The following is an 18,818-nucleotide window of genomic DNA, read 5'->3' on the forward strand; positions in this document are numbered from 1 at the left end:
TTTCATGCAATTTCCAGCTGTATTATAAACATCACAATGGATAACAACACTTACATGCAAGATCAAAATTACAATTTTACTTTATTTATACACTTTAGTTTTACGTACATGTATTACGAGAGAAACTTTACACAATTTACAATAATCCCATTTATCTATGCAGTTGAGGTACCGTGAATTGCTAAATAAATCAGCAAAAAATCTAAATAAAAATAAGTTATTTTTAAAATACAGACCTACTGGTTATTATAAAAGTAAAATTATTATTAACAAATACTATAAAAATACATAATATTTTGTCGTTTTATGAATTAAAATTATTGTATTACATTTAAAATTTGATATAAAAATGAATAGCACCACAAAATTAACATTTTTGTAAGTTTAGTTTGTTATTTACTGTAAAAGAGGTATAAAGCTATTGACCAGGGTGATATTAACATATTCAATATTAAGTGTTGTTTAATATAACATAGATTAAGGGTTGAAAATATATTTATTAAACAATGAAATAAATATAACAGGTTAAATTATACATCATAGACAGTACAATTAATACAGTAATATTTGTATATGATAGAATTATAGCCAGCCAGTGGCAAGTCAAAGAAAGTTGAATGCAAAGAGGCAAAACATCACATAAGATTTTTCAAAAGCTATTAAAACTCGAAAAAATAAACTCATATATAAAAAACTGTTCTATATTCTCAAAATGTCACTACAGAAAAAAAATTAATATGATATTGCTGTGTTAGAGAAATTTTGTACGACAAGGCCATTTTTGAAATAAAATAAAATAAGGTAATTTATACATATATCTAAGTACTATTTTTACTATGAAAATTGTATAATACAAGATAAGATTATTGATAATAAGGAAACATATATAATAAAACTGAATGAAACAAATTTTTAAATTTTTAATAATTGTGTTATAATACAAGAAGCATATTTTGTAAACTCTCTAACATGTACCACGAAATCTACTATTAGATATGAAATACTATTTAGATAACATAAAATATTTTTATATAATTATGAATGTATTCTTCCTCAAATTTATATCTGAGAAATGTGCTACATGAGAGTGTACTATTATAAATGTTTTATGGTCACATAGCCAACTAAGTCTGTGCTTTTCCATTAAATCAGAAAAGTGAATAGTTAAAAAAAAAATTAGACTCCTAAAGATTTCATTTTTAAATATACATTTACATATATAAAAAAATGAAAATGCTCTATAACTTTGAGAATAAATGTTAAGATATTTATTTCAATGTCTAAATAATGTGATTAAAAGGAGATGTTAATGTTCCATGGAATTAATTAAAAACAATAATAGAGTGAATACAAAAAAATAGCTTAAGAAGATTGTGCCAAAAATAGAGAAAAATGCATTCAACCCCCTAAAACATCTAAATACAACAACAGTAAACTATAATAATAACTACAACAGCAAACAAGATAGTTCAACAAGACAACAACAAAAGTACCCTAACACAAAGTATATAAACTCTCAGGTACTAAAATCCTGATCGACAACAAAGAAATAGTATTATTATTGAATTAAATATACACATTGTAAATAGAAAATACTCATTTTTGACATATTTATTTTTACTGATTTTATATTTATTTTACTTTTGTTAAATCTCTTCTACATAACTATTTTAAGATTTTAATCCAATTATTCCTCTAGAATATAACTATAGCTAGCTAATACGAGTATATTCATTTTAGAACTCTGATTAATAAATATTATTTTTAACTTATTCAATACAAGTTTGTAATTGAATTGGTTTTATATTTTTACTTGCAAACTACTGTTTCCTATCAGAAGAGTACATGCAAGAGAAATATATTTATCTGATATGGTTTTAATTTAATGTTATTTCATTTTATGTAAATTCAATAGATGCAAAATGCTTTAGCGATTTCTAAAATCTTAAAATTTTAAATTTTATACTGTTAAAGCTATTATTCCATAAGCGAAAATAAAAAAAGTTTGTTTGATCCTTACTAATATATTCTAGACTAAGTTATATACATTAAATACTATGGTTACGTAATACTTCAGTCTCTTTGGAGAAATCTCCTTCGCCAGGATGTAGAGTCTGCCCAAGAGGTCACCCCTTGGCTGTAGGGAGGGTAGGGTCTCTGTTCCTCAGGTTTTCGATGTTCCGGAGACCGATCCTCAGATGAAGGCCATCCTTGAATCCCTGGATATCGCTGGACCTGCCAGGATGGCCACCAGATCCTTGGTCTGTCTTCTTGAGGACGAGGAACATCCGGGAACCTCACATAGGATTGAATTTTGCGCACAGGAACGTAAGACTCAGAGGGAAATCTCACATGGGTATTGGGTTCTAGGAGAGGTAAACTGGTGGGAAGAGTGGAATCCGTAACCTCCTTTTCATCAGAGATGGTGGAAGTTTCTGGCTCACAATCACTAAAATCGATTAAATCGTCTCTTAATTTTGAACTCTCTGTGCATTTAGGTCTAACTGTGGTTGACAACCTAGAAATTACAGTGGGTCTTAGGGAACTCTCGTAAACGTCTCTTGTTTCACTAAAACCTTCTTCGTATTTCGTTGTTCTCAATGTTGTCGCCTCAGTGGTGAAGCTCGAAGTTTCGGTCGTTCCTTCTGTCGTTGAAGCGATTTCTGCAATAGTATCCTCCCTCTCTGTTGTCAGTGGTGTCACTGATGTCGAAGGGACGGTTGTCTCTTCGGGCCTTGTTGTAGGCTCATTGGTAACTATGATCACAAATGGTAGTGTCAGATTTTCTTTCTGGTTCTTTGGTGTTTCAAGGATTTCAGTACCTGAAGTGTCCTCTGTGCTAACCGGTTGGTCGCCCAGCATTACATCAGGGTCAAATATACTTTCAGTTGATAATTTTCCTTCTGCTGTATTATCTGTTGTAGAGAAATTCTCAGTACTTGTCACCTCCGGAGTCTCTGCAAACGTCGGAAGTGTGACTTCGGTCATTGTCGTCATAGTAGTCGGTGGCAGAGTTGTCGACAACGGTGGTGGCCTGATAGTTTTTGTCTCTACAATCTTTGGTGGTACTCGCTTTTTTATGATTATTTCTTCCTGGGAGCCCTGACTGCCGATAGGTAAGCTGATGTGGAAGGGTCCAGCCTCTTTCTGGGGATTCTTACTCGTAGATGACGGAGCGTACATGGAGTTAAGTCTCTCAAGAAAGAAGTTCCACTGTGCTTGTTTGGTCACCTGAAATAAATAATATAAGTTAAAAAACTTAACAGGAGAGTGACTGCAAGTGATTAATTACTGGTAACAAGGTCAATGTATTAGCTTTTTGAGGGGAAATACCTACAGTTTTCTTAATCTCTCATAAATATCAAAGTTTTATACACACACACACACACACACACACACACACACACACACACACACACACGTGTGTGTGCGTGTGCGTGTGTGCGTGCATGTGTGTGTGTGTGTGTAAAACTTTGATATATAACTAATACAGCTTCTTTATATATCTCAATGTCTCGATATATATATTATCAAGACTATACATAGGTTTAAATTGATTTTGATCCAAAATATAAATTTTATCTATAAACACTATTAAAACAAAAAATATTTAATGATTCTTCCTCATATTTTGGCCACCAACATGTTTTAAACATGAAGTTGCTGCAAATGTATGTAGTATTTCTGGGTTACAGAGTCATGCAACATCTTCAAAGATATTCTTATAATATTTGAGTATATTAGAATAGAAGATATAAATAGTTCAGTTTCAAAATAATCTAGGTATAGTAGGTATAAATAACATAGTCAATGTTCAGTTCAGCAGTTTAGCCTGAATATTAATTAAACAATGATTTTTTTTCACTCCGGAAATGGCTACTGATCTTTAAATAGTAATTAATAAATTACATCCATCATATATTTAATTAATAATTAAAATTATTATTTAAATTGCTAAATATTAAAAGCAATTGATTTAAACCCTCTTGATACCTTTGATTTCAAGGGTTGGAAATTTTCATAATAAGCACACTTGCCAACTAAACTGACCTGGACCAGTTTAACACAGCGGCCCAAAGCGTCCTGCTTGTAACCTTCGGAACAGCCGTTGAATGTAGGTGCGACGAAGACGGACTTGGGAGTGATCCTGCGTAGAAGGATGCTGGTGCCAGCCCCAGGGTCGTTCTCGTCGACAATCAGCCAATCCCCCCACGCCACCTAGTGTCAGACACAACACTATAGTATCTTCACAATTGCAATATACAAGCGTACATTAAGTTACAAACTTTTCAAGATCTAAATGATAAAAAAAAAATAACGACAGTTTTAGTTCACTGTTCACAAGATTTAGGTAGATTTATATTCTTAATTTCTAAAGACATAGGCTTTAGAATACTAAAGACAACAAACAAACTGGCTCCTAAAAGACTAATTTCTGAATGTGCATCACCTCTGGCGCAACTAATCTTTAAATTGGAATAGTCTCACTAGGATTCTCAACCTATATCGTTTATTGGCTTCTGGGATCATCCAGTAAAGATACCATCTGGTTACTTAAGGTTTTCAGTTTCTGGGGTGTTTAGATTTAGGGAATTTCTAATATAACCCTTTCAATGAAATGTTTCGTCGGAAAATACTGATAAAATATTAATATGATTGTGAGTAAATGTTACTCACATTAATAAGCCAAACATTTTATATTTGTTACTTACCGACAAATGAATCCCACACATTGTTTTAGGATAGCAAAGGCTACATAAGCAGTTTTATACAATATTGTACACAAGTTTTTTTTAGAATATTCAAAAAATTATCAAAGTTGAACATGACATCAGAAAACTACATATACTTCTGAAAGATAATGTTTAAGTTCTCACTATACCAAATTATGTTTTATATGTTTTTTGTATTATATTAATTTTAAAAATATATTTCATTCGCAAATTCCAAAGCAATGTTTTTTTTTTACTATGTGTGACTGTGTAGTGATATTTTCTTGTTAGAAATAATCCTTAGTAAATGTGATTGCACTACTTGCTAAAATATGTTTTTTTTATGACAAACCATACCTTGCTGCTGTCGGCAAGCGTCGTCGCCAGGAGAAATAGCACCAGCCAGAGCGAGAGGCCCCAATACATCCCCGTCACCTCGGAGCCATCAGACTGCAAAAATAACATAAATGTACATTTATTTGCTTACAAATGATAATTAATTTTAAAACACACAACAATATGTTTTAGACCAGCATTTTATTTACAATACTAAAGTAATAATTATGTTTTTATGGTGGCCTTATGGATCAGAGTTAGTTTCACTGCTATTTACTAACAAATTCTAATAGAACAGGGCTTTTAAGGTTGGTCCCTTACATTCATAAAAGATTATTTGCTAAAATATAAAATGGTATACTTCTATTTTGTTCCCAATAATAAATGTGTTTTAATGCAACAAATAGGCAACAATTTAATTCGGAAGGTAGATAAAAGCACACAATTCCTTTTAAACATAGCATGAGAAAACATGGAAAATTGTTATTTTTGCAAAGAACCTCTCTGGAAAATCAATCTTCTTCTTGAATTTACAAAACTAATGTCATGATTATCACTACTCTAAGTTTGCTGGGTTACTGTACATCACATTGAATAAATTGCTAATAAAAATCAAATTTGGAGATACTTCAGCTACACTGTAGATTAACACAATGTTGATTAAAAGCTTTAAAAGAACATGATTGGTCTTGAATAATGTGCATATTCAGCAAACAAATACAGTATCTAGTGGTTAACTCAGTCTACATAACATTATGAGGATGAGCTGAGCTTAGTAATGTACCTGGTTATCACCCTCTGGTGACCTAAGTTCAAATCCTTGTTTGGCAATGTCCTACCAAGTGATAATTTGAGCTTTGCATAAATTAATGTGATAAACAGATTCAGAATTTTTTTAGATCATATGCCACAAAGAAATAAGTTCCTCGTCATTATAAGGTTGAATATGAAATTATAACAATAATTAGTAGCTCATTATTAATTACATTTTCTTGATAATTGAGCTCTTAATTAATTATACTTGCATACATGATAAATACAATCAGATTATTTACATATAAAAGTTCGTCCACAGAATTAACACCAAACATTGAACATTAAGTCATGCTAATTGCATACAATTTTTATGGAAAATATACATTATTAATCACAAGGTGAAAAAAATCCTAAAATAAATACCGTATATTTTATTATTTTTGAAATAATTACTTATTACTGCATACTTAGCAAGAGAAAATGATCTATTGTTTTGCATCCTTAATATCTGTCCATTATGTTATTTATCTCATATATCCCTGTCCTGTAATACCAAATATATAAAAACAGTTATGTGTTCCACAAGATTAAGAAACTTGATATTCTTGTGTCTCATTCACTAAGGTTATTTCCTTAAAGACATATTATACACAGCAGAGACTATAGGTTACCCTTTGTGTGATGTATGGTAAAATTCCCTGTTTACTACTCATGCTTTTCCTTGACCTTCAGTTTGGAGAAAAGGTCAAGCCATCTGGACAATACTGGAAGAATGACTCAGCATCAACCTATCAGCAATTCTATACTAACCAATCAATACTAATGTATTTTATACTTTATTTTGCAACAATTTAAGCGTATATTTTAACTCCCCTCAAATAATTCTGATCAGTTCAGTGTTGACATACACTTGCATACATCTGATACAGTTTGTTTGTACCAGGGAATTAGTAACTTACGATTTGTAATTTAAATTTAGTCAGAAGCCCTTTCTTGTCATTAGTTATAAACCACAAGGAATGTTACAAACACATTGATTAACACATCACAGAAATATGTACAATTGTTTGTACATATTTTTTTTTAAATTGAGGTAACATTTATTAATAATCTTGGATATATAGGAATTAGTTTTATGTATCCAGAAATCAGATTCGAGGTGTTTCCTAAGAAAACCAATATTCATATGTGTTAGTAAAAGTGAATCAAGTACCTAGTCTTGTTCAAGTTTATATTACTGCAACACAGTAGATATATAAGGCAGGCTTAATAAATAATAATTTAGTGAGTTTGTCTTAAGAGTTAAAGCATTTGTTCTAACAAATTTAACTATTTCCCGAAATTTTAGTCTTCATATTCCAAACGACTATATCTTTGAATAAATAATTAATATTCACAAGAGAATACCTCGTCCTTAGCGGATCCAAAAGTATTGATAAAAACACATGTAAATACAAAATGTATCATTCACACACTCACTCTTATAGTCAAAATTAGCTTTGAATCAAGCCGTTAAAGGATTTTAGGAAATATTTACATGGTACATTGCCAATAAGTACACACATTAAAAAAAAGGTAACCCGGGGAAAAGTTTTAATTGAGAAGATATTTACAAAGTCAAACGTGTTTACACTTTTATTGTTTGAAAGTATATTTCATGCTAAAAGTAAATTTCAAAATTTGATTAGAAACTCTCTCATGGAAGTGAAAAAATAACCCAAATTTTCCACCATTGCAGACTATGACTTCTGATCGAGTATCATTCCAGATAGTTATATTTTATACAGCGTATAATATACAATATATGCTGGATCGTATATTATATCAAACAATTAAATTTTAATAGGATAACATTATACCATTAACGTAAAATTGAAGCAAGTAGCCAACCAGTGTAAAATTCTGGAGTATTACAGTTAGATCCACCACAGCCGACAACTTCATTCTCTTTGAATGGATATTTGTTCTAATCGCATTTCTCAAATGATGATTGTGTCCAAACACCATAAACAAATGACATTGAGATGTTTTAAACTACTTGGCAGGAAATATGAGTCACCATATATGTTGAAGTCAACGAACTTTTACATAAATGATATAAGTATGATGAAGCTACCATCTATTAATTGTTTGGAATACTATTTTCTCTTCATATACAAATATTTTAGCTTCAATTTGTTTGGACAGATGTTTTACTCACAAAATTTGACACCTAGAATTACTGCAGGAAACGCCCATTATTGTATTGACAAACGTTAACATACAAGATAGTGGATTAATATTTAAGAAAAATAGAGGCTGGACAAGCAGCAATGAAAATCGTAGTGAATCGTACAAAAACATCGAGGTTTTGGAAATTCCAGAACTTGGTTTAGGGAAACAACTCCTGTATCTGAATAGTAATTAGTGATAGTTATGCAAAGAAAAAACATATCTTACCAATAAAGTGGTCAACCTAACATTTTCGTCCTACTCGTAGGTCTACGGTCGAAAATGCGATCGGTGACTGAGTTTTCTCAGCTCTCCGGAAATCACCATTATCGGTAACCCAGATCGTGGAGAGGCGTTGTTCAAGTGTTTGTAACGCCAGAGACGGTTCATCGGCCCCCGTGATTGGGCATTATCCACGGTTACATCACCAGGAACTGGTTATCTGGTTGTATTCGGGCTTCTCTTTATCTTCGGGGATATGATCTTCGGTAACACTCATGTCGGTTTCGACAGGTGACGCTCAAACTTCGCCGTCGATCCCAGATAAGACCACTCGAGGAGGCATCACCGGCCGGGAGATTAATCGGTCTCTAATGCTTACTACACATTGTGAAATTTCCGGTTGGGAAAAGGGAATTCGCCGCTCAGGAAGTAATGGAGCAATTGACTTTTGAAGCGATTGGTGCGTGTTGAAATGTTTGAAACCATCGAAATTATTCACTGAAGAAACTTCTACTCGCACATTGTAGATATGTGGGGTGCGGAATCAAGGCTTAAGAGTAAGCTAGGCGAAAGATAGTTGACATTTTCAGGAAAATGGAATCTTAGAGCCGAGATTTAAAACGTATCTTTTAACAGATAACGTTGATGATTAGTTTCTTTCTACCTAATACAGCAAATACGTGGTCTGATACAGGTTTATTGCAACATCTTGACCTAGGAGAACCCAAATTTGGTGCTTGTATTGCACTGAAAACAAGGACCAATGAACAAAATTGGAGTGTTGCGCTATTTGCATTAAACGTTAGTACGTAGGTTTAGCCGTAGGATGGCGCTATGAACTATGTTCCAGTGAGACTTCTGTGTTTTACATTTTTTGTGATCTTGACTGTTTTAATAAGTAATTGTTCCCCGCGGCTCCCCCCCCCCCCCGCAATATTGATAGAGGAGGCGTTGGAGCCAATCTCTTACGGCGGCATCCGAAACTTTATGAAATTACTGAAATTAATTATTGTGATTGGATGATATTCCTGTCCTTGTATCTACTTCCCCATTTTAATTAAAGCCCTGAAATAGGAGAACAAAAATTTTCTATGGTTTATGTGCAAGGTAACATGTCTATGCATACTTTATGGCATTTTGTTGTTTAGGTCTTAAGAATTCAGTTGTTGTGATTAAACCATTTTAAGTTATATAATCAGTGTAAGTTCAGTGCCCTGAGGTCAGAGATTACTTATCTACGCAACATTTAATGGCAATTGTTTCAGTGTTAACTGAAACTGTATTAAGTTCTAACTACAGAGGCTAGTGAGCGCAGGCCTACAATCGAAGTGTGCAGAGCAGTTTGAAAGTGAGGAATATAAAGTGACATAAACGTCAGTGCACCATTTCGAGGTGTTTGGTTGAGTAGTTACTGATATTGTTTTTGTGTCATTCGTTCCGCAAATCTACCACGAAATCATATATAAGGAAACAATATTGCAATATCGAAGTTATGTGTCTTGCGAAACTCCAATCTCCTCTAGACGTAGGCTATTTAGACTCGAGTGATCCAGAACCATCACCGACCATTACATCTATAAGATGTTGGATCAAACAATTTTTGTCGAGTTTTGTGTCATTCAAAGTCGCGCTCAACACACATTCGTTGGAAAATCTTAAAACTTCAAATTTAATTGATTGGGGAAGCAGCCATAATACACACTTCTAACCATAACACTATGCGATGGAAAAGTAAACATTACATGATTTTTCTTTTAATAACAACTACATGTATTGGTAACCGTTGTGTTTTGTGCCCTTAATAAATGACAAAAAGTATTGCCATTCCAATAAGGAAAATTTATTATTACAGCGCAAAACAGGTAGCCTAGTAAATTAATTAAGGATGAAACAAAAAGGATCGTACTCGTATAGGTGCTAAAATATAATACACCTTGCATCCGCATAAGGATTGCCAGCAGAAATTTTGCGCGGATAAGTTAGTTCTGAGCGCTGCGCGACAATATTAGTTGACGATGAAACAATGACGAGTTTAATTTAGAGTTATAATTAATCTTCTACTAATGACCCCGTTTCGATGAATGAATAAAAAATGTTGGATTATTTTATTATTATATCAAAGTATACACAATATAACATGTACTTTTCTGTAATATATTTATAATAATATATTATAATATTATAATATAGTTGTTATTATAATATAGTTGTTTCTTCTGTTTGCTGCTAGATGGTTTCAAGTGGCAAAGATCATAACGTTGGATGGAAATCTGAAATATCTTCTTATAACAGACTGTTACATAATAAATGGTATAGAGAGATAAATATTTTTTTAATGTGATTTAAACGAAAACCGCTAAAGCTAGTCAAACTAATTTCTGCCTTAATCGAGAGACGTTAAGTAAACAGGTCTAATAATTTTACAAACGTGTGTGAGATTTAATCCAAGATACGAGGGCAAACAGCTGTTCCATGCCGACTAAGTGGTCTTTGTGAATACATAACCTCGAAATTTTACGATGTGGATCGTAATCATAAAATAAAACACGTTCTCCTCTAACCTTCACAGACGCTCGGCATAGGTGTGCGCTATTCTGCATTGTCCAAACTTGACCTAGTCCTTTCGTCCGTCAGCCTGCTCTGTTGTACGGTCATCTAAGATAATAAGTTTGTCAGGCGGTAAATGTTAAGGACAGCTGGTTCCTGTACTAGATCCGTATCGGGTTGATCTAACAGCCTAGATATTTTCGATTAAAGTCGCCGACTCTAAAGTTTATAACCGTACTATCTTATCTTATCTAAGAACACTCGTGCCAGTCGTTAACTACACACTAATTACGGCTACTGAGGTCTGATAAGCATAAGCAGAGAAGCAACATTTTTGAACAACAATTACTTTATATTTCTTATTTTATACAAATATGATTTAACAACAGTATACCGGCCGACTCCCAATCCGCTATATTTATTAATGAATATTTGTTTGTTTATAACATTATTTACTTAGTAAATAACACAGTAATTTACTTTCTGACAGTAAATTTGGTAAACAACATTAAAAAGATAAAGGAACAAAGTGGTGGAGGAAAATAATACACGAAACCCTTTGAGAGTTATTAAGTCTTCTTCTGTGCGCTTCTCAATGCTTGAGTGTAGAACAGCAGGATTTGGGATTTAATTTTGGAGAAGCCTATTTATGCTATTGCATAGAATAGCAATTTTTTATTGACATTCCCCTAGAAATGTCCTGTGGTCTTTGGCGATTTTTAATGCAATATTAAAGGCAATTGCGATATTAATATAACTAGATTTAAATAGTAAGTTTGTTGTTTGATATCAATATTGTACATTGCCTGTAGATTACTAATACTTGGGAGAGAAGCAAGAAGAGTCCTGTAAAACATTCACCACTGATGAACAGGATGTCCAATAACAAAATATAGCTTGTCTCACGAATGTATAGATAATGCGATGATAATATTCTCGCTCGAATAAAGAGGGATTTTACTCGTGTATGGCTACGTAAAAAATAGTATTTATTATGATAAATAGTAATTTACGAGCATTTTATATTAGAACATTGAAAACTGTAAATACAGGCCTGAAGGCTAACCGAAGCCACCAGTAGGAAAAGGAAAATGAGCTTTTTGTGAAGTAAAAAAATATTAACATTACCCCCTCAATTTAAGCCAGAGCTGAAAAACGGAGCCAACAAATACTGTCACACGTTATTAAATTCTGTTTTTGTTTTATTAGAGCATTATTCGTGTTGGAAACTTTCTCCCTGTGTTGTCAACAATACATGTGAATTGTCGTTAAAGATCAAGGAGTGTTGCCAACGGTTTTTGGCAGTCATGTTGACAGGTCTCTGAGATTTAGCTCATGTTCATAACAATCAGATCAGTTAAAACTATTTACTCGCGTAATTCATATTTTACAAATTTATGTTCTGTCACTGTGTTAAGTGTTCGAAGTCACACTTACCACCTGAAAGAAGTTTTCTTAATAATATCATCACACTTAATATATTCTGATTTTAAGTATGTAAAAAGGTAGACAGTCTACAACTGTTAAACGTTTCACTAAGGTTTAGTACTAAGACCAGTCAGTACAATCCGCTAGTTTTCCGCGAAGTCCCAAATTTTTTTATTAGGCCTGTCCGTTGGATCGCTTTGTGAACGGTTGTTTCAGCAATAATTCTGTTTGGTTTCTATGAACCAGTAAGTCTATGCCAATGTATTTTGCTCTGGCATTTAGTGAAAACCAGCCTAAAATATAAAACTAAATCCTCTATTTTTGTCTAAAATGACACGATTGCTGCGGCGAGCACAATGTTGCCTTTCATGCTTTCTTATAAAGTATATTAGATTGCGAATGTGGAATCTCTTAATCACTTTACCCTTTAGATGACATTGATCACGGAGCAAGAGAACAGCAGCATAGCCTTACACATCTTATGAAGGGTTAAAACTATCTTTAGGATATTGACACTGACATGATAGAACGTCTGGAAGTTCCGACCAGTAAACTCTATATTCCGTCCACACGCGGGCTACGTGATTCAGGCTGGCGTGTCGACAGGTAGTTAACACTGTTTAGATTTGCGATTGCGAACCACTTTCGATTCTTACCGGTACAAAACAAAGCTCCTGCTTCCAGAATAATTAACAGTGCTTAATTAGAATGTTTTACGTTTGAGCATTTCTAAATCAACAAACAGCTGGTCTAAAATAGTATTACAAAGCTGATAAAAAAGTGAATTAAACGAAACCACGAAACAGTTACTTTCAAAATGTCAGTAACATAACCTAAAAATCAAGCTTTAATTTATTTTTAAATTTTTAAGTGTACCAATGCCTAAATCTCGTGTTAAAAGACCGACGTTCCCAGTAGCATTGAAAGTGAACGGCCTAATTTTATCAGAGAGCTACCAGAAATGTAAAATTTACGTAGAGAAACTACGGAAGTATCACAGAAACGATTTCTTGGTACCGTCGGTTAAAGGGTTTCTCGAGGTCGACTGGCTGGAGTACCTGGCTCGGCTAAGGAAGGACATTGGAGGTCAAACTTGGGCAGTGACAAAGGGTGTAGTTGTTTTCGTAGATGGCATCTTCATAGGAGGCGAAGAAGAATTATTTTCAAGGTTCTGTTCTGTTTACAAGTTCAAACTCCCAGGAGCCGAAGCGATAAGGGCCGCTGCGAAGAAAGAATATTTACATTATCTTGACAAGGAAAATCTGATTTACGTGTATTTAGAGATAGCGGTTTCGGGGAAGTTTGCAGGTACCATGCTGTTTGAATTGAGGGCTGACATGTTGCCGAAGACAAGCACATGGTTTGCACTGCATTGTGACCCCTCGAACCACATGGGGTACAGTTATAAAGGGAGCAGTATCCATAGGATCTGCAAGAGTGGATGGTTTCAAGCAGGTAGGGATCAGGTTTATAATCCAAAGTTCATGGAAGATGAATCTTTCTGCTACAAACACGACCGAAGAGGAATTCTCTCATTCGCAAACGAAGGTAAATGTACAAATAGGACTGAATTTTTTGTTACTTTCAAACCTTCCATGTGGATGGATCAATATTACGTTGCTTTCGGGAGGATGGTAGAGGGCAGTAGTGTCTTGAATAGGATCGAGAACACGAAGTGTACTTACGAAACACCCGATGATCTCATTACCATCGAGGACTGCGGTTTGGCTAAGGTGGGGATGGGGAAAAGGATGCCTGAGATGCAGAGAATGAAGGGATTGACAATCGGAGAGCCTCACATTGATCCCGAGACCTTTATGGATCTCATCTTTGAACAATTCTGTGCAGTTCTTTTTGAGCGCTTGGATACAGAGGTGAAATTTAAGTTTCATCAACAATGGATCGGCGAGATGCTGTGGGAGAGGGTTCACGCAGTTCTCTACACTAAGATACCTCCTCCAGACGTTTTAGACTTGAAAGACCGATCTTCCAAGGAATACTTTATGGAACATTATCTCGCTGGTCTCTATGGACTCAGAGACATTCCTGACCACTACATCCACAAGATATTGAACCAATTGGTCGAAGACGCTGTGGAACGAAGTGGCATCATCGAAATGGCTGAGAGCATCGTGGAATTGATTCTAGATTTGGTAAAGAAGAGATCAGAAGCAATAACTCAGGGAATGGTTGATGATCTAGTGGAATATGTGATTAACAACGTTTACAGAATCGTTTTCGGACAAGATGAAGCAATAGACAGACCTCAAGAAGGTATGATTTCTAAATCGTTATCAAAAGTTCTGAGCGAAATTAAGTACACTGAGACGACTGTAAATGATCTGCAATCAACTTTTTTGCAAGGGAGCGAATTGGAAGGGCATTCAAGCACTAAAAAAATAGTTGTTGAATACATTTGGGAATCTCTTTTGAACTTTTTGGAGAACAAAGACTAGCACTTTAATGTTTACTTTTGTTTATTAAACTCACTAAACATCTGTATAGCGTATGTGGTATTTTTGAGGTTATAGTCTTTCCAATACTATCATAAATAGATGATTGAAAATTACGATAATTCTACAGCTTAACTTTATTAGTTGTAGATGTAAAACATAATAAATGAAGCCATCATTGAAGCGACAATGAATAGGCAAATCTGCAACACCGGTTTGAAAGTGTGGAGAGCGACGGAAATCGGGAAAGTTGTTTTCGGTAAACGTCAACAAGAGTGGCCAAACTTAATATTCTGTACAGAAGGAAAAGTCTTCGGTCATGACCTCGTATTGTGAAACCCATGGAAGTGTTAGATTGATGATGCATTGATCATTTGGACAAATTATAGCTATCGCAAAATCATTTTCATAATTGTGCGAAACTAATGGAAATTCTGCTAATCCTAGGTAGTAATTTTAGGTTGGCTAGCCATTCCATTGAAACGGTTCACGCCAAACTCACAATTAGAGTGTATTACCTTGATAATCGATTCCTAACGTTATTAAATTTTAGTAAGGTGGAGAGGGAATAGAGTGGAAAATACATTTTTCTCATTCTATTGTGTGTGATCCTTACTTGTGGGACTATATCCACCTCTTATATAAATTGCAGATACTTTTATTATTTGTGTTTAATATCTGGCTAGATGTTGCATTTACAAATTTTATGTAGGTTCGTTTGATTCTCTATCATAATTCTCTGGCTAAAAACCTCTACATACGCATTAAAGGCCTTTCTTGTCTTGTTTCGTACGTATTGTAGAGGTTGTACAAGCCTTAGGGTTGACAAAAAGGTATTCATCTTCTTATTCATTATTTTGCTAAGTTCTTCGAGCCTAGCGGTCAGCATGAATTTTAAATCTTCCTTCAAGTATTTTTGGCGTGAGTTCACAAACAGTTTTTATTTATAATATGCATTTACAGAACCCATGTGAGTACGATACTATGTTACATTCAGGCAGAAGAGTCAAGTTTATTAGAATTTCGATCAAATACTGTATATAGATTTCTGCGCTTCGTCAAAAATATCTTAAGCATAAGGTAATGTTAACTCAGTGTCATAGTAGAAACTCTAGTTACTCACACACAAAATATAAATAATACTAACTAAAATATGATAGAAGCCCTCTAGGCATCGGGCACTTCACGCCAACCTATGACACGACTGAATGTAAACTATTGACGACTAATGATAAAATTGACGAACTATCAGGCTGAACACGAGCAAAAACCAGATTTCACACACTTCATCTGGGGTTGAATATTTATGTGTTCAAACTGATCGGCCTTAAACCTACACATTTCATATATTATAGTTTACAATATTATCCTCTTTCTTTTATTTTTATTTTCTTCAATATAAATTCTACTCAAGTCGACTTAACTTCGTTGCGCGTGATTTTAATTTCATAGAAGTACAGTATTGATAAAAAAGAAAAGAGAACGAATAATTAGTTTACAATGATATAATATATTATTTTTTATGAAGTATAAATGCTTGCCTCTTACTCAGGTCGTATCGGCAAGGCGCTTTGCGGTACACATTGGTTCTGAGTGTTTTCTTCTATTTCTTTGCTAAATTTTGTAGGATACAAATTATTTGATAGATCTATACCGTGTGTCCCAAAAATGTCGGCCAACAACCTCAACTTTCGAATGGGTGAAAATATTTAAATCTTATTTGGTGATAAAGCTTAAACTTAAACGTTAAGTTATATTTTGAATTAAATTACTCTATCACTATTTAATAACACCACCTGAGGGTGTTTTTGGTAGATTTAAAAATACCCCCCCCCCCTCAACGTGACAATTCAAGCATTCTGAACGGATTCATCGAGCAATACATCGAACTAAAGGTCATACGACAAGAAATGTCTACAAGTTGACTCATAAAAATAGCATTCAGTAGTTCGATATTAAAATTATACACATTTTTGAAATAGCTGTAAAAGGTTATTTTCGTAATGTCATGGTTGTATCTCATGTTCGCTTTTATTCGGTGGGACACTATTTAAAATTGTCGAGATATTCCCACACTCCCCATTTCGGGAAGATGAGGATGACTTTGAAATCTAACAGATTCCCTAAAGGATATTATATAATTTCCCACCCTTCAAAAAATTGAGTGGTGCCCACCAGGACTATGGCACATCCATAATACGGTTCGGATCCCATATAAAGAATATAGTTCTATCTTAAAATCTCTGTTTGCTTCATTTTGAAACTGTATATTTTAGCCATTGTTTTTTAAAATCACTTTTCAGAAAAAATCTCTCAGTACGGAAGTACAGCAGATGTTGGGTGACTCGTGTGTATAGAACACCGACTTATCTGACAGATTGGCGGAGAATAAATCAACGGCTTATCGACAGACGGAGTGGTCCCAAACAATCAAAAGATATCGTAGAAACCGTACAAAGTCCAATGTGCCTTGTCTGACTCACGGTGCAGCGGTATAAATACCACCGTGCTGTAAGTTGCCTTCACTTAACCTAGGCTGACTGATCAATGGTGGCGGTCAGGTGCGGAGTTCCCCAGGGCGTTGTATTGCGTCTATTGATATTTAAAACTAAATATCACTCTTAATTTAATATACTTTAGAACATTTGAAATTCTATGTCAAACATAATTTAATTAAAAGTGTTTAAAATATCGAATAATATAATTTTAAAATGTCTGAGGAGAGTACGACTTTAAGAAAAGAACGCCTTTGAAAAATTAAATTAATCCTATTTTATAATATATTACATACAATTAATAAAAAACCCGCTTTTTGTTTGTTACTTATGTTTGTATACTAAAGTATTAACTATTGTGGAATACCAACCATAACTATAGATAAAACGATGATCACGAATATCAAAAAGATTGTGTTATATACATTAATAAAGATAGACCATGCATTGTTTATTATTAACTGGCATTACTTTTTATTTTTACTTCAGTTTATTACTGTATGGCGGACATAACTAACCTTAATAGACGAAAATGATAGCAAGGTTAGAATGAATAATCATTAAACAATTTTAAGATTTTGTAGGTATGAAAATAACCTTTTATTTCCTACAAAATTGTAATAATACAAAATGACGATTGTTTTAGAAAATTAAAATTAAACTATGGTGAAATGGAGCACAAGAAAACTCCTCTTTAAAAAGGGACATTTAAAGTCCTCTCGTAATATTCATATACCCCTTTCATCAAATTCTCATAAAACCTACATGCATTGTATTACACAATTTGGGAGTTTTGAGATATGCAAATCAATGTGTGGTTTCACGCTTTGGGTGGTTCAAGCTAGTATTTTGAACACTCAATAATGATATAATACACCTGAAAATGTGAATCAGTTCCTACAAGATGCTAAACCCGATACGCAACAGTACCGTAATTTTTCAGAATTTATGCGAACTGATCCTTTTTTTCCTTTCTTCATAGGCGATTGAGGCTAACCAAACATATCTATTGTACAAACAACTTGTTCATTCACTCTTTTCCACAAATAAGTTTTCAATGCGGAAACACTACTTAGGTAATCTTTTTAAAATCATTCTTAAAAGAACTGAAATCAGAAACATTTCAAACCTAGATATCTCACTGAGGTTAATAACTACGGCCAGTCAACAGAACTCGCTGGTGCTGCGCTAGTGCTTGTTAATTATAGTACTAGACCTAACCATCGGATCACGCTTTGAACAATTTTCTTCAGTGAGAATTATGAGTTTTATCTTTTCCGAGGCCGACATGTACATTTAGGCTACTAATTATCTACATTTTTATTAAACTGGATTGTAAACACTTAATTTGAACTGGTATTGATTTCTAAGTCTAACACACTTTGAAACTACAATGGAAGTAACAAATAAGAGTGCCATTGTGCCCAGCACACAACTGACTTAAGCCTTCCGCTTGGCGATCACCGGTATTGTGTTAAGATCGCATGTTCTATTTCTGAGTATGGAAGCTACATTTGGACGTACTTTTGTAATCCTGTTGCGAGACGACAGTGGTTGAGGAGATTAGTGGAATCGCTAAATAGAGGGGTTTAGTTCCACCTCACCTTCCAGCTATTTATAAATGACCCTTCTAAAGGGACCATAAACTGTACCTCAGT

The 18,818-nt window shown here is 33.9% G+C and overlaps 2 protein-coding genes across 3 annotated transcripts in view; one reads left to right on the forward strand and one right to left on the reverse strand.

The window, feature by feature from the left end:
• Positions 1-18,818, reverse strand: part of LOC124354049 — a 100,008-nt gene continuing 81,190 nt past the window's right edge. For both annotated transcript variants that reach the window (XM_046804217.1, XM_046804218.1), the window contains exons 2-4: positions 5,070-5,162; positions 4,051-4,218; positions 1-3,231 (exon numbers count right to left, since the gene is read on the reverse strand). In XM_046804217.1, coding sequence (XP_046660173.1) covers positions 2,074-3,231; positions 4,051-4,218; positions 5,070-5,138 — 1,395 coding nt within the window. In that variant the 5' untranslated portion in view covers positions 5,139-5,162 and the 3' untranslated portion in view covers positions 1-2,073. The remainder of the gene's footprint in view (positions 3,232-4,050; positions 4,219-5,069; positions 5,163-18,818) is intronic.
• Positions 12,989-14,714, forward strand: LOC124354048 (probable inactive peptidyl-prolyl cis-trans isomerase-like 6). Its single transcript, XM_046804216.1, has one exon. It carries the CDS (start codon positions 13,091-13,093, stop codon positions 14,666-14,668), a length of 1,578 nt encoding a protein of 525 aa, XP_046660172.1. The 5' UTR covers positions 12,989-13,090; the 3' UTR covers positions 14,669-14,714.

This window comes from Homalodisca vitripennis, chromosome 2 (assembly GCF_021130785.1).
Source record: "Homalodisca vitripennis isolate AUS2020 chromosome 2, UT_GWSS_2.1, whole genome shotgun sequence".
In the NCBI taxonomy this organism is placed as follows: Eukaryota; Metazoa; Arthropoda; class Insecta; order Hemiptera; family Cicadellidae; genus Homalodisca; species Homalodisca vitripennis.